This window comes from Sceloporus occidentalis, unplaced genomic scaffold, assembly GCF_023333645.1.
Source record: "Sceloporus occidentalis isolate IW3139 unplaced genomic scaffold, rSceOcc1.0.p SCAF_248, whole genome shotgun sequence".
NCBI classification, from domain to species: Eukaryota; Metazoa; Chordata; class Lepidosauria; order Squamata; family Phrynosomatidae; genus Sceloporus; species Sceloporus occidentalis.
This window is the reverse complement of record NW_028317228.1, coordinates 1,015,242-1,041,164: the sequence shown is the minus strand read 5'-3', so window position 1 is coordinate 1,041,164 and position 25,923 is coordinate 1,015,242. Positions and strand designations below refer to the sequence as shown.

The following is a 25,923-nucleotide window of genomic DNA, read 5'->3' as shown; positions in this document are numbered from 1 at the left end:
AGTGAATGTACCCAGAAATGGCCGTCCTGTAGAAATCTATTAAATCGAGGCTTTCTCAAAAGACAATGGTTCCATTGATCTAGACTCCGCAGCTAAGACTTCAGGGGGAAAAAGTGCGACGAGGAGATCCATTGTGCAGCTCCTTTAATGGCTGAGTGAGGTGAACTGTGACTATAGTTTTTTGGGAATGAGCTGCTACAGAGCTTATAGGGCAAAATGGTTCCTTTTGTTTTCCTGTCCTGTAAGAGACAGGCGTTTGAGGACAAGACAGTGCTGAGCCTCCAATAACTACAACAATGGTTTGTTTAAGGAACTAATAACTTAGTGCCATCAATATGCAGCAATGCAAAAAATCAATGGGGGGTATATGTACCGGCCATATGTGTATACAATGAAACCAGTTTATTAACTTCACGTTCACAGCATCTGCATGATTATTTTCCTTGTTGCCTCCCATCTGTTGCTAAAGTTGATTGCTTCAGACAGCCTTTTGAAAAGAAAAATAACTTCAGGACAAGAAATTAGATATTTTTTCTTGAAGCACATATCTCAACATCAATGAGATGACCCGTGAGCCGCCTGTGTTTGTTACACCACCCTTTTCGTATTACCAAGGTCATTCTGCTCTGATGCAGTCACCTGGTGTTAGTCTTTGTTGGCATTTTTAGAATTTAGTCAGTAGTGACAGCAAGCCTTTAATGCATGGCAGGGCCGTACAATGCCAGTCTTTCAGAGGACTGCTCCATGGTGTTATCTGCAAAGTTAAAACTCTATTTTATACAACATTCCAAACAGATAAACATTTCCGCATTGTCTTGGGAATTGTGCAGTGGCTGCATGCCTCATATGTTTTGCAGGGGCTTTAAGAGAGCTGTCATCCAGTAAAAGCTGGGGATCCACATTTAATTACTTCAGATTGTTACTTTATTCACAAATACTGTAAATCTGTTATAATCCTAGACATGCTTGGCAGGAAGAGGAGAGTCGGTGAGAGCTGGCCTAACGCTTCTCCCTTTACTTGCTGGGGTTTACTCGCTAATCAGGAGTCAGGAGATTTTAAGTTGCAAGTTCAACTCAACTTCACAAGTTTTTATGAAGGGCCACATTCAATGACTGTTCAACACTGCATTACACAACTAAATCAGTGAGATTTCTTGAATATCACACTGTGGTTTATGCAGGGCGATTCAGTCCTCCTTGCAGAAGCAACTTCTGCATAATGAAGTCCATGAGTTCAAACCGCAACTCCCGCTTTAGTGAATAGTGAGGTCCTTGTCCACCTCGGCTCTGACCCCTTTTTGTACTCGCTTTACTTTACATTGTGATATAGTGAAAATAATGAACAGCTAGCTGCCTTAAAGCAACAACAGACCTTTAAAGGGTGTTTTTTTGTAGTAGTAGTTTTATAATTTTTAGTAGTTTTATAACTTTGAAAGCATTAGCCCAAGTAATTTCCCTAATCATTAGGAATCTTAGAGCTACTCCAGTCGCCATATGTAGTTTAATGCATATGATAGCTGAGCGGCCCCTTTAAATTTTCACAATCTCTACTTGGAAAAACACAAGCATATTCCTTCACCCTGCCTCCTAGCTATTTTGCAAGCTGGATCGACACTGATAAGTGTTTATTGAAAAGGTAAATTGGTGGGGTCAATCCACTTACCCCAAATGGGAAAAATACCGTTTGTTACCTTGATCATACATTCACCATTCCTTCCGTACACTCACATGAAAACATTTACCGATTTTTCCATTTAATGTGAAGGATTAGTGGATAGTCAGCAGCAAAACTAGAAATACACGGACAGCAGTTAAATAAGTGTTATTTACATTTGTATATACTGATCACCATGAGACCAATAACTACAGTCCCTAATAGACAGAGCTTTAAACATATCCCCTCTTCTTAAGCAAGGCATGCTGATCTTGTGGGTTCATGGCTTCATAATTGGATAATTCTAGAGAAAATGTTGCTGAGCCAGAAGTGATTGTACGAAGGTCTGTGGAATACCCCTGGGGTGGAAAAAAAACCACACGTGATTACAGGTTAAGTACAAGTAAAACCTATTGATATAATGAACCCACCATTATTCTTATATATTTTTATATGGAGGATGTTTGCAGCACATTTTAATAGTGAATATTATTTAATCCTCGAGCCCATGCGAGTCAAGCAGCTCAGCACAGGGCTACACCTAAAAACAGTCTGCAGGGAAAGGGGAGTCTGGGGGTGATTGACAGATCTCAAAGAGGAACAGACATGTAACAAAAAATGGCATGGCTTTTCCTTTTAACAGACAGAAAGCATAGCTGTATGTATTTCATCACAATAGTAATACTGTGTAAAATCGCTGCCAATACTTCTAATAACCATTGCCACTATTTGCCCCTTTCCATTAGCCAGCTAAATGCTCTGCGGGAGATGTGTTCCGCCAGACACATCTCACTGCATGTAAGAAGGCCAGCTCCAGCGCTGGCTCGGGGGTAAGGTGACAGCAAGTGTCTATTCAGACACCAGTGCGCATATGTGGAAAGTGAGCCATTGATTTCAATTGGAGCCCCTTTCCTGCCACTGACTGACCGTTTCAAGCAGCCAATCGGTGACAAGAATAGAGACAATGGAGGAGGATGGCAGCCTCTTCGTTTTGAAGAATGCATACTAAAGCTCTCACAATATATGCATAATATGCATTCTTCTTTACAGGGAATGTACACATTGTTTGTTCAAGTATGATTCCTGCAAAATCTCAGTAGGACTCCAGTTAAAATCAATGCGAGAAGTAGCTCTGCTGCTCCCACTGATTTTAAGCAAGAGTCCTACTGAGTAGAAACTACAGAGTGCTACAAACAGAAACAGCTATCACTAACTCCAATAGTGTGCATTTAAATAAATATTTTGTGGACTAGACTGTCCCTTTAATATGATTCTAAAGAGTAAAGAAGGTCAATGCACAGAAAAATACAGAAATATTACCATCATTTCAGCAAGAGGAACCGATGCAACCACAACCTTGTTATCAGAGCGGCTCTGTATTTCCTGAATGTGGCCCCTTCTCTGGGCCAGGTCCCCCAGGACACTACTGAGATAATCTTCACTCATGGTAATTTCCAGTTTCATTAATGGCTCCAGAACTTGCTTCTCTGCTTTCTTCAATGCCTGTACATGTCATCAAAAACAGCCAGTCAATGTAAAACATGGCTTTATAGTCTATAGCACGTTTCTAAAGACATTAATCTACACTATGTAGCAGCCTGGAGGTCGTGAAGGTCCTGGACTATTGATTGGCTTCTCTTATAAAAAACAAAACAAAAAACGTACTCTCATAAAACAAGTTCATCGCTGTTGCCACTTTGTACATTTCCTGAGTATAAAGCCTTGTTTTGTAAAGATGTTCTTGTCACTAAAATTAAAGCTAGCAAGAACACGACTTAGAATTCACCAACTACACGGTGCATTATAAAGGGCCAATTCCAGTGAGGTTCTCCTCCAAGAAGACCTTGGTTGGCCCTGCATGATGGATTTAGAGTCAGTGAGAGATCTTGAATATGGCCTCACTGATTTAACTATACATTATGCAGGGCCAGCCAAGTCTTCTTGCTTCAAAAGGAAATTGCAAAGTAGATGTATTCACTAAGTAAGGGTTTACAGATGAGATACATTTTCAAATAATTTTCTTATGTAACCCTGTACACACAAGGGTTGTGATTAGGGTGGCCATCTTTTTTCAAACCTCCTGTTAATATTACGCATGTACAGGCACACAAATGAGATATCTATTGCTAGATTGTGGGGTTATAAATGTCTTTGCAATAATTATGCATTTACTGAGAAAATGTAATGGAGATTATATATTATACACACACCCTTTCACTATGTAACCCTCTAAATCAAAAGAAAAATATATAAAAAAAAAATCGTTATCTTAAAAAAAGAGGTTTCTGAGGCTCCAGCAGAGAGTTTACACGGCCCACTCATGGGAGGTAACAGCTACTTATATTCTAGAGGGCCACATCCATCCATTACTATATGGACAAAAATATTCGGAGACCTGAGCGTTACACCAACATCACATTCTAAATACATAGACATTAATATGTAGTTGGCCCCCGCTTTGCAGCTATAAGAGCCTCCACTAGCCTTGGTAGGCTTTCCATAAGATTTTGGACTGTTTCCAAGTGGACTTTTGCCAGCAATGCAAATGCTGACAGGGGGGTGTTCAGGGAGTCAATAGACAACCTGATCTCCCATGTAGTGGCAGGGAGTTGTACCCACCGCTGCAAAAAAGTCCACTTTTTATCACATCTTTTCAGGACGTACTGGTACGTTCATATGTTTGCAAAGGGTTTAAATTAAAAATGATTTTAGGGATGTAAAATAGTCAAATATATCTGTTTTTTTTCTTTTTGCTGAAGATTTATACATCTATAACAATTAAAGTTTTTTTATGGCAACTCTCTGTTTTTGTGTCACATGACAATTAAGTGTCACAAGTATGAGTACAAAATGCTGCATTTCCATATAGAGGGGATAAATGTACCTTGTGCAAGCAGCGTGAAACACAAGCTGAGATCATGGTGACCGAACTACCAGTCAATACGCTCACAGCACGGACGGTAACAGAGACATCCTGCACGGGGCAACCAAGCAAAGGACCTGGAGAGGAAGATTCAGGTTAAATATGAGCTAAGCAAACAGAATGGTGCTATGGGGAGGAATAGTGATACAGAGACTCAAAACAGGAAGTCTGACTGCTCCCAAGGTATACACATAATGATATGTTTCTGACACAGACATTTATTTTAACCAGTAACATCTACTAAACTGGAAAATATTTGAAATGAGAGAATCTAACAGCTGGAAGAAATCACATTAGCCACGGGTAAGAAATTCCAATATAAAATATGACCTTTGCTGTCTGTATTAATTACAATGTTCGGCTTCGTATAGTATTTCCATGTTAACACCAAACTTTTTTACCTTGTAAAAGTGAACTGTGAATGCCATTCTCTATGGCTTCCTGAAAGTCCTTCAGGAACTGTTCAGGAATGTCCTCTGCATACTCAATAACTGGCCTTGTTGCTGGTCCATCATCAACACTTGGACTAACTTCAAGTTCTACTGTCACCAGGTGGTGAGTGTCTCCTATGGTTCTGTCCAAGATGTCTATTGATTAGAAACCAAAAGCTATATTATATGAAGATACAAACGAGGAAGGCCAACCTGCACAATATCCTTGGGATTGTGAGTAGCACTGAGATAACGTGTAACTATTTTATGGCTTATTAACATCCCTATCATCTCTTGTATACATAAAATCAGTATAAACACTCAGCGAATAAGTGATTTGTTTCCATGTTAAATGGTGTTGATTTTACCTGTAGCACTGGAAGGACTCAATATAGTTTCTCTGTAGGCAATCTGAAGTGGTCCAAGATAGGTCTGGAGTCCATATTCCCGTTTGATGCGGTCATGTATGATTTCAATGTGCAGTTCCCCCATGCCGCAAAGAATCATCTAGTGGAGTGAACCAATGAAGGAGCAGTTAACTAATGGCATTGTTTAACTGTGTTCTGAAGATTATCTTATCTTTGGGTAGAGTTAGTAATATATTGAGGAATACAGGAGGGCTGGGCAGTAAACCGTGTTTTCCCAGTGAGCTCATTTCTAGTAGAATACAATGCAATATAGAATTCTTAAAAGCAATAAAATACATCATCAAACCTGGCCAGAGTCAGGGTCTATCTTCACTTTTAAACTTGGGTCTTCTCTCTGAAGGCACTTTAAAGCATTTTCCAAATCTAGGGGAAACAGGCAAATGTTAAATGTAGATACATATTTGGTTATGCAATTACAGATGTGCAGTGATATGTGCAAATACTCATCTCTGTGGTATAACTCAAAAAACATATGCGGAGGTATTTAAAAGTGATTAAACACATTACCAAGGCAACTATAATGACAAAGGGTTTACATGGTAGAGGAACAACTAGCTTTCTGGGTCTGTGGATCTACAATAACCACACTCTGTCAGTCACACTAACCTTTCTTTCTGGCTAAACAAAATAGCTCGAATGATACAGATACTAACATTAGATTCTGAGGCTGGTCTGGTATGCAATGAAGCTTCTCTGTGATCACGTAGAATGGCTGACCTGTGCCAGTTTCTCAAAGCGTATAATTATAGTTAATATTATAAATACGAATAAATGACCACCTTCTAACAAATAAATACAGTCTTTGGAAAAGTAAAACTTTTAGGTCGTTATGGTGGATTTTAAGGAGCAGAAAACTAGCAAATTTCATCATTCATGTCACTTCTCCTATATCTATATTCTGCATTTTCTAGTTACCTGGCTTCTTTGTATTTTAATGTATACTGAGTACCAAAATACAAAGATATATGTGCAAAAGCTGATGTCTTATACACACAGAAGTTACATGTATAAATATAGACACACGCTTGGTTGAACATCTTGTTTAGCCTTGTGTTGGTGTGCTCTATACATATATACAGATCGTGCCTATAAGACCACAAATTCTACAAACATACTCATAATGTATAATATGGCTTAAATTAGGAGAGACAGTGGATCATAAATAACACCTCGTCATTTTTTTTATGTAAATGTGTTTTTTTCATATTTGTCCCAACCTACCATGAAGTAGACCTTTCCTGAAATAGAATAAACAGGTGTTTAGCTGTAGAATAGTTGGTAGCTGTACCTGGTTGTCTGGCCACAGATGGAGGTTCTATTGTACAAAAAAACACTGGCTCTGGAACCTCCACACCAGCCAATACAAGGTTCTCTGATGTATTTCTGTCTCTGCTCTTGCTGACGCCATCTCGTCCTGCTCTGCGGGCAGCTGCTGCTGCTGACGCTTTGGAGGAAACTATTGTGTCTCCCGTTGCAGTCTGTAAGAATGCCAAAAACATTAAATAATGAATAGGAAGCAAAGATCATCGACTTACATCTCATTCCAAATTATACATATGAAGGTTTATTAAATACAATTCTTCACATTATGGGAGTTGGCACAAGGTCATAAACATATTTCCATGTACCTGTTTGAGCCCAACTGTTAATGCGATATTGCCAGGAGACAATGAGGGTATTTCAACTTGCTGGTCAGCAAACGGCAGGAGCAAACGGCTCATTCTTTCTCTGTGTAAAATACATGCACATCTCAGACTGAACAAGTGGTATTATGTAAAAGTAAAAAAAAAACAACAAAAGATGCAGATGACATACGTGCAGTTTTGGTTCACATTATGTACAGCCGATTGTGGTTTCATAGTTCCCGAATAAATCCGTACAAAGACCATGGGTCCACGTTGCTTGTCATGCAGAACTTTAAATGCAAGTGCACACAGGTCACCCTGATACCACTGTCTACAAAAAAGCACAAATATAATGTTCAAAAAACATACTTATGTCACCAATTCCTCACATTATTCAATTCCACCTCTGTACAACTTAATTTGCAATACTAATTCTATTTATATAATTCACTCCCACCAAGATCCGCCACTAGGAACAAAACCTTAGCCTTCTGAGATCTGATTATCTCGGCCCCACCGGCTGTTAACAAATACAGCAATAATGTCTCTTTCCTTCAAGGAGCAGCTTACTTTACCACTAACCCTTCAGAAACACCAGCACATCCAGTGTAGTAGTGCTTCTCAAGCTCCACTGTGGATCTAAGAATACACCATACTATTATTACTTACACAAAATCATGTGAACAGTCTTCTGGAGATGGCAGATACAAGGTAATCGCATCCAAGAGAGGTTGTACCCCTCTATTCTTCAGAGCACTGCCGCACAGAACTGGTACTGCGGACTGGGCCAGAGTCACCCTTCGTACTGCAGACTGTAACTGGATACAAAACAACATCATTACACGTATGTTCCTTCCATACAACTTCCACACGAAGATACAATCAGCATTCACACACTTCCTATCCAACTACACAAATACTGAATAAAGGCGAAGGAGCTACACTCACTTCACAGGGGTAATGCCTTTGGTCTATAACTGTTTGTGTCTTTATATTTATAGTTCTATTTTTTATATACAATTGTCTAAAAATTGCATAATTATACAATTATGCATAGGTGTTGCATCTCAAAAGAGCAGCTAATACCAACATATCTCGCATGTTAACTGCCTATATTACTATCATTGGGTGAGTGTGTAAATGCCACAAACTTGAAAGCTCACATCTCCTAACTTAAAAACTCCTTACACCCCTGTGTGCAAATATATCAAACACAAACTACAGAACATCATGTGTAGGGAGTTATGTCCCGCTGAACACATCTCCTCCAAGGCATTTAGCTGAGGGGTGGCGAAAGGGGCAAATGCATTTGGAGAGATCCTCCAGACCACACAAAAATGTAAAGGAACCATGCAGTCATTCATTAAAGTGCATATGATAGCGGGAGTGCCACTTTATTTTTAAATTCTCTACTTATTTGTATGATAAAGTAAAAACAAGAAAGAACGAATAATGGAACAGATGGTCATCTTATGTGAATGAAGCAATTTTAATATTTTATTCATGCAAGTAATATCCTAAACCTAAACCTTGTAGCTTGAGCCATCAATCTGAATTAAATTCTGAATTCTAGCACAATGTAAATTATTTTTATATATGTCATATAGAATACATGTATGCATCACATATAGAACTCAGTTAAAAATAGATGTCATCATCTTTTGAAATGTATCTAAAAAAAAGGCCAGAACAAAACAACCCACTTTTTCCACTGGTATCAGGTCGAAACATTCACTGTACTCCTCCACGATTATTGTAGCAAACTCGTCATCGAGGTCTGCAAGCTGTAATTCAAAATGAACATCACATACACATGAAGGGGTTCTACTGTATTGATTACATCTCAGGAAGTGGCCTCTGAAGACCTGGAAACTTGCATAACCTTCATATTTCTTTCTATAAAATCTGAGTCCATAAAGTGCAGCACTTCTATTGACTCTTTGTGATTACTATAGCGTTATAACATGTGTATACATAACAAAGTTGTAAAAAATTAGCCAACACTCAATGCCTATGGGTTTCCTACCAATGATGTAGTAACATAGGGACCACAAGTACACACTTTCATTACATATTTACTTGAAAGCTTTTACTTGTTCTATTAAGGAATTTCTGGCGTCATTGGCATGTTTCAGTAGCCCTCGATCACTTGTTTCATTCAGAGCTTTCCGATCGAAGATTCTTCCGTCATCTACGTTGGTTCTGGGGTCCCACATTACAGTTTCCAGGGTGACCAGATCCACAAAACCTCTGAATGCTTTACCTTCTCCCAAGGGTAACTTCGAGAGGCGAAAAAGAAAATTGACAATGGGGTGGAATGAATTGGTGTTTGATAACCAATGTATTTTTTAGTTAGTTAAAATGCATAACATAATTGTATGCTGTGCAATCTAGGAATAATCAAATCTTCCTCTGAAATAAGCTTCACGTCACTGTGAGCAGCACATTAATATAATTCCGATATTATTTAGCACACGCACCTTATATTTACCTGTAACAACAGAGGTTGAACTTTCAGCTTTTCTTTGATACTGTCGACAGCGTATGAAAAACTGGGAAAAGAAAAAAAAATACTAGTTATGAAGTGACAGAAAGACAGGACGGTTAGGCATTTTGACAGAGCCAACTCTTGAAAGTGTTTCCCTTATAAAATGATAATTTCTAGTGGGGAGAAAAGGACATCAGTTGTCCCAGGCTACAGTGGTGGTTACTGCTAGAGCCGAGAGTCACTTCGAAAGCAGGATCAATAGTGCTTAATGTGGTCATACAAGCTTTTACCAGCTTGTCACACGGCAGTACAATGTATACTTCAGTAGCAGTGCCAATAATTCAGATTTGCCTTCCTTTAAGTAGCAGGGAAACTGTTGTTCTACATATTACTATAAAAAGCTAACTGACTTTATTGATTGAAAAACAATAAGCAAGTACAAGCGGTTTAATTGTGGCTATAGTGCTTATTAAAACTTCAGTGATGCCTCTTAACCCCTTCAATCCCAGGGGTTTTTGGTCCCTCAAAGCCCAGAGCAATTTTGCCATTTTTGGGGTATGTCGGTTTAGCGATGATTCTCTTTTCCTGTGAATAGTGTACCCATGTAAACTATATATTGTTTTTTCAAGGAGAGATAGAGCTTTCGTTTGATACCATAGTTGGATGATTAGCTGAAAATTTTGAATGAGAAATTTAGTAAAAACTAGCGAAGATTAGAAAAATAAACTAATTTTTTTTTACATTTTCCCTCTGAATCCTCCCAAAATTAGGTAAAGTGATGGAAAATCCCCTCCAAGTTTATAAATTCAGGTGTCCTGATTTCAGAAATACCTAATTTATATAGATTTTCCAGACTTTCCCAGCACCAGGGAGCATACTATTAGGTGTACAATTTTGTATAATTTTTATGCCTATGGCTTAACGGGTTTGGGGGTTGTGAACGGGGGCAGGAGGGTTATACTGGCTAGATGTTATGCTAGGGCAATGGGATGTAAGGTTTTTTTAAGAATTATTTTTATTATCTTTTTTTATATATTGTTTTTTTATTTTAATTTTTTTAACATTTTTTGTATTTTTTATATATTTTTTTTTTACACAATAATGGTTAGAGGTCCTCCTAAGGACCTCCTGAACATGCCAGTGATGTCACAGTGACATCACAGCTCACATTATAATTTTTTTTAGTATTATTTATATTATTATTTTAATGATTTATTTAATATTCTTTTTAAATGCCTAACGTTTTTTTTTTTTCAGCTTTTCTGTTACAGGACGGGAGGGGGAGTGAGAGAGATGGTTTCTCACTCCCCTCCCCGCGATCCCCCTGCACCGATCACACTGTGATCTCTATGCAGGTCCTCACAGACCTGCATAGAGATTGCAGCGTCTCTGTGCCTCATCGGAGGGCAGGATATCCCCCGCAGGGGATATACTGTCCTCCGAAGACCTTCCGGGTTACGTCAGCAGTGACGCAACCCGGAAGGGAACGCCCGATCGCGCGTTTGAAACTGCGCGATCACGCGATCAGGCAGTTCACCGGTAACAGCTTAAAGCCGGAAGCTGTTACAGGCGATCGGACAGCAGAAAGCTGGCAAAGCCGGCTTCTGCTGTCAGTGGGGAGTCCAGGCTGTCAGCCTGGTCTCCCATGCAGCGGCAGGGATGTGTCCCTGACGCTGCACGAAGGGCTGGACGTACCAGGACGTCCATAGGGGTTTCTTTGTGGGCGTTTTTTGGACGTCCCGGTACGTCTATAGGGGATTGAAGGGGTTAAAAACATCAAGGGGTGTTTTATAGTATTTCTACATGCCTAGCCAGTCTATCTATAATGCCAAGAAATAAAGTCATTGCTGTATTTTTCAGTTAGGATGTGGTACCTGGCACCATTTTTGTCCATCTTGTTTAGGAAGCAAAGGCGTGGTATGGAGTGCTTGTCTGCCTGTCTCCATACGGTCAGTGTTTGAGCCTGGAAAACATGGTACAAATACTGTATTTGCTCGATTATAAGACAAGGTTTTTTCAGAGCAAATGGAGGTCTGACTATGAGACTAAGATCCAGATCCCCCGCACCGCTGCAGGGGACCTGGATCCTTCTGTCTCCCAACCCCCACCCCACACACACTTACTGGTGCTTCCAATTTCCTGCTGTATACCGGGGCAGCGGGTTGACGTCCACGCGATCCGCGTAGACAACTTAAGCTGCAGCCGGAAGGAGGTGTGGCTAGCAGCGGGGGTTGTCTGCGTCCATCGCGCAGACCTTCCCCAGCTGTCAGACATCAGAAAGCCCCGGTAAGTGTGTGTGTGTGTGTGTGTGGGGGGGGGGGGGGTGTTAAATGGGGGCATAGGGCATTTCTGGAGGCAGAGTGCTCTATGAAATGCCTTTTAACCCCCTGAACGCCACTCTGCCTCCTGTAATGCCTTATACCTCCCTAAATGCCACTCTGCCCCATAATATGCCTTTTAACCCCCTAAATGCCAGAGTGGCATATAGGGGTATAAGGAATTTCTGGAGGCAGAGTGGCACATAGGGGGTTAAAAGGCATATCATGGGGCACAGTGGCATATAGAGGGTTAAAAGGCATATCATAGGCCACGGTGCCATATTGGAGTGGCAAGCCTGGGGGCAGATGTGCGTAACAGGGGGGCAGGTTGGAAAATACAAGGAAATTTTTCTCAATCATAGCTTTTATTAAAAAATGTAATAGTTTACATGAATTAACATTTACTGGTAAAACTTTTTTCCTATAGGGTCGTCTTATATTCAGGCTTTTTCTTTTTTTCCTAAATTAATATTCAGATTTTGGGGGGTCGTCTTATAATCAGGGTCGTCTTATAATCGAGCAAATACGGTAATAAGTAACTTACACAGTATATACAGAAATAATACGTATATATAGCCAGAGACAAAATAGGCACAGTAAAGTGCCCCCTCTGATTCTATGGGAAACACTCTGCAGAACATCTTGGTTCTAATACTTTTGATTTCATATTTCCCTGTATAGTAGGTGAGCATGGCATGGGTGCATACAGGTATAGGATACGCTTACCATGCAGGATGCTTTTTATTGTCTGAAAGGGATAGGAGCTCACTATGGCTGCACCAACATACTATGACAGTCTGCAACTTGCGCTCAATATTTTTTTTACCTCAACTCCAGCAGAAGCATCAAAGACTGCTACTGCGCCATCAAGCACCCTCAATGAGCGCTCTACCTCAACAGTGAAATCCACGTGTCCTAGAGGAACGCAAAAAGGTTTTAATTACTTTTGGAATGTTTTTTGTTTGTTTAGAAAAAACATATGCCAATCATCACAATGCGCCAGAATGTTTTATTCAAAGAACTTGTTAATTAGCTAAAATTACCTATCCTTTGGTTTATTTACTATGGTGTGCACGTCTACGAAGTTACATAGGCATCTGGCGGAGAAGCTAAATGAGGCAGAAGTCTAATTTTCTAACTCAAATAACTAAAAAATGTCTGCACCGATTTGCATTCACTAAATATGCATTTAATATGCATTAAAAAATAAGAAACTATTTTTATTATTAAAAATAATAATGTATCAGTACAATTGATAGTAACAGTATACAACGCTGGAAGCACCTGGTGTGTCGATGAGGTTGATTCTGTGTCCATTCCAGTCAAAGGTAACAGCCGCAGACTGAATGGTGATTCCACGTTCTCTTTCCTGTGCCATGAAGTCTGTCACTGTGTCACCATCATCAACGTCTATGATAAGCCAGTAGAATTAGAAGCATAAATGCTATGCGTTCCTTTTCAAAATTTGTCATGCATTAGTACATAACTGCTCATTGAAGAGCTCAATATATATAATAGATCCATTCAGGGAGGTGTACGAAAAGCAATTAGAAACATAGATGTAGAGTTACAGCAGATAATTAGCATTTAACCAGTTTAGTGTGCCCATTTTTTCCCGATGTAAAGACTTTATTAGGGCTGCAACAACTAATCGATAAAATCGATAATAATCGATAATGAAAATCGTTGCCAACGAATTTCATTATCGATTAGTTGAATCGATTTTTATCGATTATAAAATGAGGGTTTTTTCAGAGCAAACGCTCTGAAAAATACCCCTCATTATATAAACCGTTTCAGTGACTCACAGCAGCAGCTCCTACTTACCAGCCCCTCCCTGTAATCACTGTGACAACTGGCCCCGCCCCCTTCCTTCTCCCAGAAGGCCAGAACCACATGGCTGTGACACTCATCTAACTGTAAGTATAAAATTAATATTTGGGCTGCTGAAAGTTAGGGGAGGTGGGGTTTAATTTAGGGGCAGTTATGGTTAATGGGGTGTTTAGGGTTAATTTAGGGGAAGTTATGGTAAGTTATGGTTAATGGGGTGTTTAGGGGCAGCTATGGTTAATGGGGTGTTTAGGGTTAATTTAGGGGCAGCTATGGTTAATGGGGTGTTTAGGGTTAATTTAGGGGCAGTTATGGTTAATGGGGTGTTTAGGGTTAATATAGGAGCAGCTGTGGTTAATGGGGTGTTTGGGGTTAATTTGAGGCAGTTGTGGTTAATGGGGTGTTTAGGGTTAATTTAGGGGCTGTTGTGGTTGATGGGGGTCTTTAGGGTTAATTTAGGGGATGCTGTGGTTAATGGGGTGTTTAGGGTTAATTTAGGGTAGTTGTGTTTGATGGGGTATTTAGAGTTAATTTAGGGGTAGTTATGGTTAATGGGGTGTTTAGTGTTAATTTAATGATGAGGACTGAGGGTTAATTTAATAAAGTTAACTTAAGGTGCAGTTCGAGATAAAGGGGGGCAGACTAAGGGGAATCTAAATCCTGGGGGCAGTGAAGATTAACCCAGTACTTATTTATAAAAGTATGGTGTCAGTGTGCTGTGAACGGGTCTGTGACTCTGAGGGGACTATGAGATATCTGGGGGGTATAAGGCATATCTGGGGAGGATGGAGTTGACATATCTGGGGGTATAAGGCATATACGATATATAAGGCATATGTGGGGAGGGCAGCGTGGCATGTCTGGGAGGCAGTGTGGCATGTCTGGGGAGGATGGAGTGGTGTATCAGGGGGTATAAGGCGTATCAGGCACAGTGGCATATGTTGGGGTAGAGTGGAGTGGAATATGTGGGAGGCAGCGTGGAGTGGCACATGTGGGAGGCAGCGTGGCATATGTGGGAGGCAGCGTGGAGTGGCACATGTGGGAGGCAGCGTGGAGTGGCACATGTGGGAGGCAGCGTGGAGTGGCACATGTGGGAGGCAGCGTGGAGTGGCACATGTGGGAGGCAGCGTGGCATATGTGGGAGGCAGCGTGGCATATGTGGGAGGCAGCGTGGAGTGGCATATGTGGGAGGCAGCGTGGAGTGGTATATGTGGGAGGCAGCGTGGAGCGGTATATGTGGGAGGCAGCGTGGAGTGGCATATGTGGGAGGCAGCGTGGAGTGGCATATGTGGGAGGCAGCGTGGAGTGGCATATGTGGGAGGCAGCGTGGAGTGGCATATGTGGGAGGCAGCGTGGAGCGGTATATGTGGGAGGCAGCGTGGAGCGGTATATGTGGGAGGCAGCGTGGAGTGGTATATGTGGGAGGCAGCGTGGAGTGGTATATGTGGGGGGCAGCGTGGCATATGTGGGAGGCAGCGTGGAGTGGCATGTCTGGGAGGCAGCGTGGCAAGCCTGTGCTCAAATGTGCATAAATTGGGGGGGCTGGTTGGGAAATAAAGACAAGAAATGCATTTTATCAGTTTTTTTTTTTTATTCTGCTGTTTTTATTTAACATCATTTGTTTATTAAATTATTTTAAATAAATGAAAAATGTACATTCATTTTTTTATCCGATTAATCGAAAAAATAATCGGCCAACTAATCGATTATGAAAATAATCGTTAGTTGCAGCCCTAGACTTTATCAGTCCTTGGTCTTTTATTATTGTCTTAGATTCAGTATAGCTTTATGCCTGCCCCATGTATGTTTATATCCCATCACTGTATTGGTCTCCACCACTTCTGAAGGGAGGCTGTTTCATTTATCTACCACCATCTTGGTAAAGTAAAACTTCCTTAAATTACATTTAAATTTGAATGCAGAGTTGAGTTTCTTGTGCAGTCACCATAGCAGCAAAAGTAATGTTGCTTAAAAAGGAGTGCGTACAAAAATAATTATCTTTCCTCTGCAACCTACTAATATAAAGATAAATACTAAAATATAAAAGAAATAAATCACATCACTGTCTTTAGGTAAAAAAAGTTCACTTTCCAATATCATACATCATTAAATAAAACTCTTCTTACCGCCTAAGGCTCTGATGTAACCAGAATAATAAAGCATTCTTTCTGTGGTTGTAGTCTTCCCTGCATCTATGTGAGCCATGATTCCTATATTTCTGATCCTATTAAAAGTTATAATTTAAAAAGAAACCCAAAAAGAAGCATATTAGAATTCCAAGGGCTTTGTTTTGGACAGATAATTAAAAATCAAGAATATAGAAACTATAACTTGTGAGCAAACATGCTATTTCTTACTTGGATATTGGAGGGCTGATGATAGTTCGCAAGGATTTCACATCTGCAAAATGAAAAGGTTGAATGTTTAAAAGAAATTGCCAAATCATGTGGTCATACATCTACATCAAAATAACAAGAAATCTAAATGCTTGTACCAGGTACATATGGTATCAGAGCACTGTAGCTCTGAACTCTCCACAGATTGCAGGTAGAATCATCATTCCTAGTACTGTGAAATGCAAAATCCTTTAGCAGAAATATGGTTTTTTTAAACTTGTACAATATGCCTCATTCAGAATTTTTATTCTTAGTATTAAAGAGTTATATCTGGCTAATGTTTGTGCAATTCACAGTACTAGGAATGAGGATTTAGGGAAAAAGTGTAAAATATGACAAATCAGCGTTTGAAAAACCAACACATCGTCTGTGACCCACTTTGGGGGAAAGTTATAAGAAGTATACCTGCTGAAGAGCTGTAGGTCCTATGGTGGTCATAGTTACAAATTGGTCTTCTGGTTTGTGGAAGTCTTCTTTTACAACACTGTAGACACTATGAAGAGAAAGCAAAAAAAATCATGTTATACAACAAGCACTTCATGCTCGGAGTGGGGCAAAAACATTAGTAATTTTTTCTAGGACATGTAAAGTGTTAGGCAGCAGTATGCGTGATGATTAAATTAGTGAAAAGAATCGATTACCCAGTAATATATTATACATGTCACGGGGAAAACTGTATCTGTCCTGGTCAACTAACATGTGAAATGTATATGACCACTAGAAAGGCTGATGTGGTCACATTAACTGGGACGCACTCCCTGCTGTTAAAACAACTGCAAGCAGACTCTTATAGCTGGGCAAGATGAAGATATAGGACATTGGACACAGATCATGCATCTTTTTCATACTTTTAATTGTCATCATTTGACTTATTGCTCCTAGAAGCAAAATGCAAACAGCATATCGTTGAAAGGTTCTTGTTTTTCATCATTACTGATTACCCTTTTAATGTCATTGTTTGAGTCGATCTGTTGTCAGGCTGCCTGTGGTGTGAACGCCAATAAACAAAAACGTATTATACAAGTTATGGATATAAGATTAATAGGGCCAGAACGTTGATCCAGGGATTTATTCTGATTGCCATATTTGGAGTCGGGAAGGAATTTTCCCCCTGGTATGGGGCAATTGGCATCTGCTTCATAAGGGTTTTTTTGCCTTCCTCTGGATCAACACAGTAGGGACACAATATGTATATAGGTTGAACTTGATGGACTTTGGTCTTTTTTCAACCTTATGAACTATGTTACTATGTATTTGTCTCTTCTGCTTACACAGTTTGTAGACCCACAAAAAAAGCCACTGACCCCTTCCTGAAATACTAGGGGTACATGTAATGGGAGTTGAATCCCAGATGCTATTTAAAAAGAATAAAAGATAAACTGCTACAATCTCAGTGCTTTTCCAGGTAACCACTCACCTCTGTATAAACCTTATATGCACCAAAAGGCTTTCCACGTAGGTTCATCAAAGCTGCTGACATGATTTCTGCTTTATTTCCTTTTGTTCATGTATGTGCATAAAAACATCCTGTGGGAAAAAAAACATCCTGTTTTTAAAAATAATTTTATAGGAATCCCAATTTACTATACGTCCCATTCGTCAGTTTTGCAACAAGGAACTTGGTGTTAAAAATTATTTCGGAGATCAGCACTGAAAATGTTTGTCACCAGCCCTTCAATAGTGTTTCATTTTGCATAGAGTAAAACTAATATAAATCAGGGGGGGCATTTGGCTCCTGTTAATCTGAGAAAATGACATAATTTTGTAACAAAGGTTTTCTTTTTTTCAGACCTCAGATCTGCGCCTCTGATATTGCACTTCTACTGATTTGGGGAGTCAGCACTTCCACCGCCTACTACAGCCCCCCGAACACTCTGAACTGCAAACCAATATGCGGACACACATAGGCACACAGTCACACAGCCCTCCCGTGACCCCACCACTAAGGAACAATCTTTGCAAAGAGAATCCTGGATATAGCTTGTCTTCTTCTTCACAAGTTGGTTCAAATGGTGGCAAATATCCCATGATTCTCAGGCTGCCTGAAGGCATCATGGGACATGTTGTTCCTAAAGATGTGACCGTCATCTCTGAGGCACTGACTGATATAAACGATGTGTACACATGAAATATGGATTCAATTACCACATTACTACCCCCACACTACTGTACATAAATGTTTGTATGAATGAGTGTCTGATACATACTAGTTTTTTTTTGGTTTTTTTTCCTGCTTTCATGTTATATTTTGCGGATATGTCAGGCGTTGTTATGATTTATGTCTTATATGCAAAAAGTCACCTTATATTCAGACCTTCTTTCAATAAGATCCCAAATTCGGGGTGTCATAATATAATCAGACCCTGACCATATTTGCTCGATTATAAGACAACTCATCTTATAATCAAACAAATACGGTAGATTCTCTGAATGTATGGATCTATGGGCAACCATTGTGCTGCAGATTACGGTGAATGATGTATTCAAAAGAAACCTCCAGGAAATAACGGCAGACATAACTCGTAACATCGTAAGAGCTGTAAGGGAGTCTGGGGAGGACATATTGTTGTGTAAGCTTGTGGACTCCCTACATCCATTGCCTTTCTATCAGAACAAATGGTTATTTCCCACCCCTTATAGTTTCCATAGGTGCCACTGACATTAACACACAGCTACATCGACACAGAACCCAGGTCTTTCTAGTCTATAATCTCAACGGGTAACCTGTATGACGCAACCCAAAATGGTATTATTTTGCTCATTCATCAGTCTATGATTTATTAAAATAATCCCAAAGATTATGAAAACACAGATTTCCCTCATATTCACGGAATTTAATATTAATTTGATGTCTCCATGTGAAAGTTATACCCGTTATTTATGTAAATGAGCTTAATTTCAGATAGAGGTTTGCAGACACCACAGATATAAAGATTTACCTTTATTCCTAGATCAATGGACTAAGAAACTCTGTCTACAACATGCCCTGAGCTGTCACATCCGCACATGCGACCTCCACATTACTTCAAGCTCTCGTCCCTCTCTGACGTCAGTGAGTACGCACAGCACGTACCCAAGAGCACGCTTGACCTTCTTCCCATGATACCTAGAACTGCCGCTCATAGTCCGACTGGAAACCTGGCTCAACAAGAAAGGTTCCGGTGATATATTATTATTTTTTTATAGTTATTGGAAAACAACTCTGGTATCATTTGCGTTGCAAGAACTTTCTAAGTAAATAATAGCAGAATATAGTGTAACTCATAGAAGTTCGTCTATATTTTCCCCACAATTTTTTTCAGCGCAACAGGAAATGACGCATTTGTGGGTCGGAGGGGCGGTTCTTTCCTTTTTCACTTCCATCTGCACTCGGTAACAGCGGCCCAGGGCCTTCGGTCTGTTATTTACAGCCGATAAGTAACATAACACCCTGCTGAAAGTAGGGTGTGAACCGTAACAGAAAGCAAGAGTAAAACACCGCAAGGGCCGTCAGTACAGCGCCGAAGAAAGCCGCGAACATGGTGAGAGCACGGGCTTATGCACCAGACATGCACCGGCATGCCTTGGGCTTCCTTCGTTTGATTATCGCTTACCTGTCGGTTTTATAAGGATGTAATTATAAGGAGTCTGATCAATTAATACCCAAATAGGATTGAATTATGAACTTTATGCCACAAATTAAAAGCGATTAACATTTTAATACTAACTTTGTTTTTCTCTCCACATCTTGCATATGTACTGAGGGCTTTTTATTCTTATAAAACACTAAGTATAGCAATACAAAAGTTTAGCCGAGTCAAAGACTTTGTCCCATAATATGTAAGATGAGCGGCTGCATAGAAATAGATTTTAATGTAACTATTTTATTTATTTTCTACTATTAAAAGGTATGTGGTTGGCTACCAGAAGTCAGAAACCTTGTCGATTAATACATAATTGCCATATAATATTACAATAATTATATTAGAATAATACATTTAATTACTTGGGTTTGCAACCTTATTGCAATAAGTGTCTTGGGTGTTTTATGTCCTCCCAAATACTATGTGGTAGGTAATTACCGTATTTGCTCGATTATAAGACGAGGTTTTTTTCAGAGCAAATGCTCTGAAAAATACCCCTCGTCTTCTAATCGGGGTCGTCTTCTAATCAGACCTCAAATAGAGTCTGATTAGGAGACTAAGATCCAGATCCCCCGCACCGCTGCAGGGGACCTGGATCCTCCTGTCTCACCCCCCCATCATACACACTTACCGGTGCTTCCTGCTGTATTGCCGGGGCAGCGGGTTGACGTCTACGCGATCCGCGTAGACAACGTCCGCTGCAGCCGGAAGGAGGTGTGGCTAGCAGCGGGGGTTGTCTGCGTCCGTCGCGTAGACCTTCCCCGACTGTCAGAGATCTCTGATCTCTGACAGCCGGGGAAAGTATACGCGACGGACGCATACAAACCCCCGCTGCCAACTCCACCTCCTTCCGGCTGCAGCAGAAGGCGACGTCAACCCGCTGCCCCGGCTGGAAGCACCGGTAAGAGAGGGCTGAGAGGGGAGAGAGGAGAGAGGAGAGGGGAGGGGGGGAGAGAGTGTGTGTGTGTGTTAGTTAAATGGGGGCATAGGGCATTTCTGGAGTGGCGTTAAGGGGGCATTTAATAGAGCACTCTGCCTCCTGAAATGCCTTATACCTCCCTATATGCCACTCTGCCCCATAATATGCCTTTTAACCCCCTAAATGCCAGAGTGGCATATAGGGGTATAAGGCATTTCTGGAGGCAGAGTGCTCTATACAATGCCTTTTAACTCCCTTAATGCCACTCTGCCTCCTGAAATGCCTTATACCTCCCTATATGCCACTCTGCCCCATAATATGCATTTTAACCCCCTAAATGCCAGAATGGGATATAGGGGTATAAGGCATTTCTGGAGGCAGAGTGGCATATAGGGGGTCAAAAGGCATACCATGGGGCACAGTGGCATATAGAGGGTTAAAAGGCATATCATGGGCCACAGTGCCATATTGGTGTGGCAAGCCTGGGGGCAGATGTGCGTAACTGGGGGACAGGCTGGAAAATACAAGAAATAAAAACAAAAAAAATATTTTTCTCAATCATAGCTTTTATTAAAAAAAATAGTTTACATGAATTAACATTTACTGGTAAAACTTTTTTCCTTTAGGGTCGTCTTATATTCAGGCTTTTTCTTTTTTCCTAAGTTAATATTCAGATTTTGGGGGGTCGTCTTATAATCAGGGTCGTCTTATAATCGAGCAAATACGGTATAAACACAAAAATCATCGCTCATTTACTCATTTACTTTACCTACTTTTATATTTAATTTTAAATTTCTTCCCATGCAGCCTCAGAACGATTATATTGAATTGCACCGTAAGCGGTATGGATATCGCTTGGATTACCATGAAAAGAAAAGGAAGAAGGAGAGCAGAGAGGCTCATGAACGCTCGCATAAAGCGAAGAAGCTCATTGGTCTGAAGGCCAAGCTTTATCACAAGCAGCGTCATGCCGAGAAGATACAGATGAAGAAGACGTACGTATTAATCTTAATGATTTTAAAAAATAAAATGATTTGTTATTTAGTACAATTAAACTAATGCATAGTGACCCTAAAAGTTTCTACACCATGTTTGGTGTAACTGCAAAGTGCACCAGAGTTCACCGTTTTGAGTGCAGACAGCGTGATTGGTTTAATAATTTGGTCCTGAAAATTCACATATTTTCAATGTTGTTGTCACATCATTTAAAATGTATTCATTGCTGTAATATCACAGCAGCATTTTAGATGTATTTATTTCCACAAAGTTAACATATTTGATTGGCAAAGACTGTTATCTGTTTTGATTTTAAAATATTTCTAGAAAATAAACCAAGGCTTACAATGAATAATAGCATAACCCAGTCTAACCATTTGCATTTTCACTTTAGTATTAAAATGCATGAAAAGAGAAATACCAAACAAAAGAATGACGAGAAGACACCCGAAGGTGCTGTGCCAGCTTATCTGTTGGACAGGGAGGGACAGACTCGAGCCAAAGTTCTTTCTAATATGATCAAACAAAAGCGGAAAGAGAAAGCTGTAAGTAATCTTTCGGTGCCAGACCCTTGTGATGTCCAAGTACATCTTTTACTTTTTACATTCTCCAGGGCTGTATTTTGTTTTTTACTGGGTTTCTTTTTCCTGCGTTAGGGTAAATGGGAAGTTCCTTTACCCAAAGTCCGTGCCCAAGGAGAGACAGAAGTGCTGAAAGTCATTCGCACAGGGAAAAGAAAGAAGAAGGCTTGGAAGAGAATGGTCACCAAAGTTTGCTTTGTTGGAGATGGATTTACCAGAAAACCACCAAAATATGAAAGATTCATCAGACCAATGGTAGGTTAACTGTTACTTTATTAGATGCTTGGCAGTTATGTTATGGTTTAAACAAAACCATAGTAACATGTATTACTTTTAGTGAGAACACTAAGTCTACAGTACAAACATCAACTTGTTGACTGCGTCTACAATAATATTCAGCCAGTCGTGCCTGCGGGACTTTATGGGATTTGTAGTTATAGACTGGGGTTGTGGAGGCCTACGCAAAGAGCACATCGGTGTAGCCTTATGGAAATATATTTTAACTGCCAATGGTTAACTTATTTTATGATTTTGAAAGAAATATTCATAGTCAATGATTGAGTACAGTCAACTTTATAATATAATTTAAAATATTGTATGAATGGGTGATATGGGGGGCAGATGAGGTTGACACTGGCATTGTTAGGAGGCAAAATGAGAACTACAATGGATGCCTGTGCTACAACAGCCAGTCCTTCATTGTTTTTATCTCCTTGATTTGGTAAGGGAAAATCAGAGGATCTCCCCAACAGGCCCATGCTCGTCATTGCTCGCAAAAGCAGGACAGTGGGGCAGCAGCTTGGGACTGCAGGATAAACTGAGATGTCATGATCTTGCATGATAATTGGTTACATTGGAAATTTGTTTGCTGTTATAAAAAGATATTTATATATAAAAAGGCAAAGAAAATCAATCTTCTACTTCCAGTAAAGTTTCTTGGGGCTTTGTTGGGAGAGAGAGAACTGGTAGCCAATTGTACAAGTGTCTACAGTGTCCATACTTCGATTCTTGTCTCCTGCAAAGTGGGTGACAAAGGTGTTCCTTTTGTCTCTTGTTATTGATCACCTTTAGCTATGAAATCATTATTTACAGTAAATAGAACATTGTCTGTTTCACAGTAACACCAAATTTAAGTAAAATTGCTAGTCCAGAAAGAAGGTTCATTAGCACATCAGTGCAGACTTAATAAATGTAACTGAAAGTGAATATTTCCTTTAGTATTTAGCAATAATTACTCAGACAGCATCAATTATGGGAACAACCAAAGCTTTATTTGATAGAAAACATTCTATGAATCAAAAAGTGGAGGGGTGAAAGAAGGGAGCACCTCTGGGCTCACAAAGAGTCATTCTTTGGAGGAAACCATGACTTCCCTCAGGGCATTAAGAGGATAACTGACTATAACGAAAATGGGGAGAGAAAAAAACAAAATTGGGACCAAAACTCTGAAAGACCTAGATTTTAAGATATATCAACAAATTAGAATCTAAATATGTCGACCTGCAGTTCAGCCTTTAGATCTGTTGCTGGAATCCTGACACTCTGCAAAATTGTGAATGCCCATGCACAATGTAATGTAATTATAAATTACTTTTAAGTTTATTTCAAAGTACATGTATGGGCTCACAATGCATTGTCCTTAATGGGTTAAGCTTTTTGGAATGTTCGTTCCTTAATTGTATGTTTTTATTATCACTTGCTAAAATTGCACCAAAATCTGTTTAAAAACATTTGTCTTGTTTTACAATTTTTTTTTTTTTTTTTTTTTTTTTTTTTTTTTTTTTTAGGGCTTGCGCTTCAAGAAAGCACATGTAACACACCCAGAACTTAAAGCTACCTTCTGCCTACCTATCCTTGGTGTGAAAAAGAATCCTTCCTCACCCCTTTATACAACGTTAGGTGTCATCACAAAGGGTACAGTCATTGAAGTCAACGTGAGCGAGCTCGGCCTTGTCACCCAAGGAGGCAAAGTTATATGGGGTAAGCTTTAGTCAGTGAAGCAAATATGAATCCATGGGCCCTTCTCCCATTGAAATTGGGGGGGGGGGGGGTCACTTTAAATATGGCTCAACTGTTCTTGCAAGCTAACACTTTTGATACTTTGACTTTGTTTGCTACTTTAAGGTCATTAAATGTTTTCTATATTTTCCCCTGCAGGAAAATATGCACAAGTTACAAACAATCCTGAAAATGATGGATGTATTAATGCAGTTTTGCTTGTATAACATTGACTTTGGCTCTTCAACGACAGAGGAAAAGACTCTATTTTGCAATAAAACATTGCCAAACCATCGGCAGACGACCACCTTCTGCTCAGTCTGTATGGATTGCAGCACAATAAAACTTTGTACTTAAATTGCAAGATTGTTTTCTTTTTATGTTATGTTTAAGTATACTGGAATCGTAGCAAGGTGTTTTCTTTCCCCTGATGGGTCCATTAAAGTTTTCACTAGAATAGTAGCATTTATTTCTCAGGGGGACATTGCATTGTGTTTGCTGTAGCATAGGCTGGATAATTTCAGTAAAGCACCATCTCTTGCCTTCTGTGTTACCTAAAAGATCAATTATGGTGCACACAGAACAATGAGCAGTTTACTACAAAGTGAAAACATTTTGCTTGCTGTGCACTATTTTCTACTGATGTCTTATTCCTAATGCTGTTGACTGTGTTTTTGTGATAGACCACTTTCTTTGTGGTACCGAGGTCGACCCAGAACTTCCATGGAACGGACTCCAATTGGATCTCAACTCCTAATTAGACACATGGGAGCGCTCAGTAAAAGGAGGCTGAGCAGGAAGAAAATAAGGCGACTTTCAAAAAGAAATTTACAAAAAGAAATCCAATATATGACAATGTTTGTGTGCTTAATTTACAAAGGTTTCAGCAAAGGTTTAGACAGGTTATTTTGTTACGTGTGTGTAATAGACACCTAGCCCACTAAAAAGGAGAGAGGGAAACGTGAGCACACTGCATGTATTTTTGTTGAACCTAGGTACGCTGTAGCGTATGTCAAATGAGCATGTAAGTGAGCTTAACTCCTTTTGACTAAACAGACGTTTGCACAATTTGAGCTGCTGTACAGGATGGAAAAAGAGACAAGTGGAATTTTCAGTCTTGCAACAGTTTGCATTTGTGGAGTGTTCCTTTAATCTACCCGAGCACCGCGAGCAACTGCATTGTTTTTTCTGGATAGCCAAGCAGGAGCACTGGCATCTCTAAAAAAAATAAAAATAAAAAAAAAATGGCTTGCTGTGATTAAATTGGTTATGTTCTAAGTAAGAATATACTTAATCCTGTTCTGTTTGTGGATTAAGTGAAGAAACGTTTGATTGTATGAAAGTGTCGCAGTAATGTTTTGGAATCAACTTTCGTGGGACCACTCTTCTACATCCCCAGTAATTATAGTTTTATTATTTTTGGTGTCCTTATTGTACTTCAAAAGGAGCAACTATCTGTACCAAATAAATGGTATTTATTGGTTCACATAGTACCATCGCATTCTGCAGAGCTATAAAATCCATTTTTGCAATGTTGCAATACTGGCCCTTTAAAGAAGTGAGGCTTTTCTGACATATACCGATCATCCATAAAATTATGACTGCTGACAAGTGAAGTGAATAACGCCAATAATCATGTTATGGCGCCTGTCCGTGGGTGGGTTATATTAGGCAGCAAGTGAACATTGCGTACATAAGCCCCATTGTGTATGG

The 25,923-nt window shown here is 39.8% G+C and overlaps 2 protein-coding genes across 2 annotated transcripts; one reads left to right on the top strand and one right to left on the bottom strand.

Moving 5' to 3' along the window:
* Positions 1-1,887: 1,887 nt before the first annotated feature.
* On the bottom strand, positions 1,888-19,216 carry LOC149276090 (ribosome-releasing factor 2, mitochondrial-like). Its single transcript, XM_089503939.1, has 20 exons — positions 19,167-19,216; positions 16,499-16,586; positions 16,055-16,155; positions 15,824-15,921; positions 13,152-13,277; positions 12,694-12,782; positions 11,424-11,512; positions 9,553-9,613; positions 9,155-9,340; positions 8,765-8,845; positions 7,731-7,879; positions 7,252-7,392; positions 7,065-7,164; positions 6,725-6,914; positions 5,723-5,799; positions 5,377-5,515; positions 4,979-5,164; positions 4,539-4,654; positions 2,975-3,157; positions 1,888-2,013 (listed from the first exon to the last, which is right to left on the bottom strand). The coding sequence occupies exons 1-20, from the start codon at positions 19,214-19,216 to the stop codon at positions 1,888-1,890; spliced, it is 2,376 nt and encodes a 791-aa protein (XP_089360065.1).
* A 378-nt stretch (positions 19,217-19,594) lies between these two features.
* LOC149276089 (ribosome biogenesis protein NSA2 homolog) lies at positions 19,595-24,437 on the top strand. Its single transcript, XM_089503925.1, has 6 exons — positions 19,595-19,614; positions 21,443-21,630; positions 22,026-22,176; positions 22,288-22,467; positions 24,000-24,192; positions 24,370-24,437. The coding sequence occupies exons 1-6, from the start codon at positions 19,612-19,614 to the stop codon at positions 24,435-24,437; spliced, it is 783 nt and encodes a 260-aa protein (XP_089360051.1). The 5' UTR covers positions 19,595-19,611.
* Positions 24,438-25,923: the final 1,486 nt, after the last annotated feature.

What these genes read in the sequence shown, in the direction of transcription:
- LOC149276089 (XM_089503925.1), top strand. An exon ending in AAAAGCGGAAAGAGAAAGCT is followed by an intron (nt 22,177 to 22,287) that starts GTAAGTAATCTT and finishes TTCCTGCGTTAG; the next exon opens with GGTAAATGGGAAGTTCCTTT. An exon ending in AGGAGGCAAAGTTATATGGG is followed by an intron (nt 24,193 to 24,369) that starts GTAAGCTTTAGT and finishes TTTCCCCTGCAG; the next exon opens with GAAAATATGCACAAGTTACA.
- LOC149276090 (XM_089503939.1), bottom strand. Translation starts at nt 19,216, where the DNA reads ATGAGCGGCAGTTCTAGGTATCATGGGAAGAAGGTCAAGCGTGCTCTT. An exon ending in GACCTACAGCTCTTCAGCAG is followed by an intron (nt 16,156 to 16,498) that starts GTATACTTCTTA and finishes ATTTTGATGTAG; the next exon opens with ATGTATGACCACATGATTTG. An exon ending in ATGGACAAAAATGGTGCCAG is followed by an intron (nt 9,614 to 11,423) that starts GTACCACATCCT and finishes TTCTTTTCCCAG; the next exon opens with TTTTTCATACGCTGTCGACA.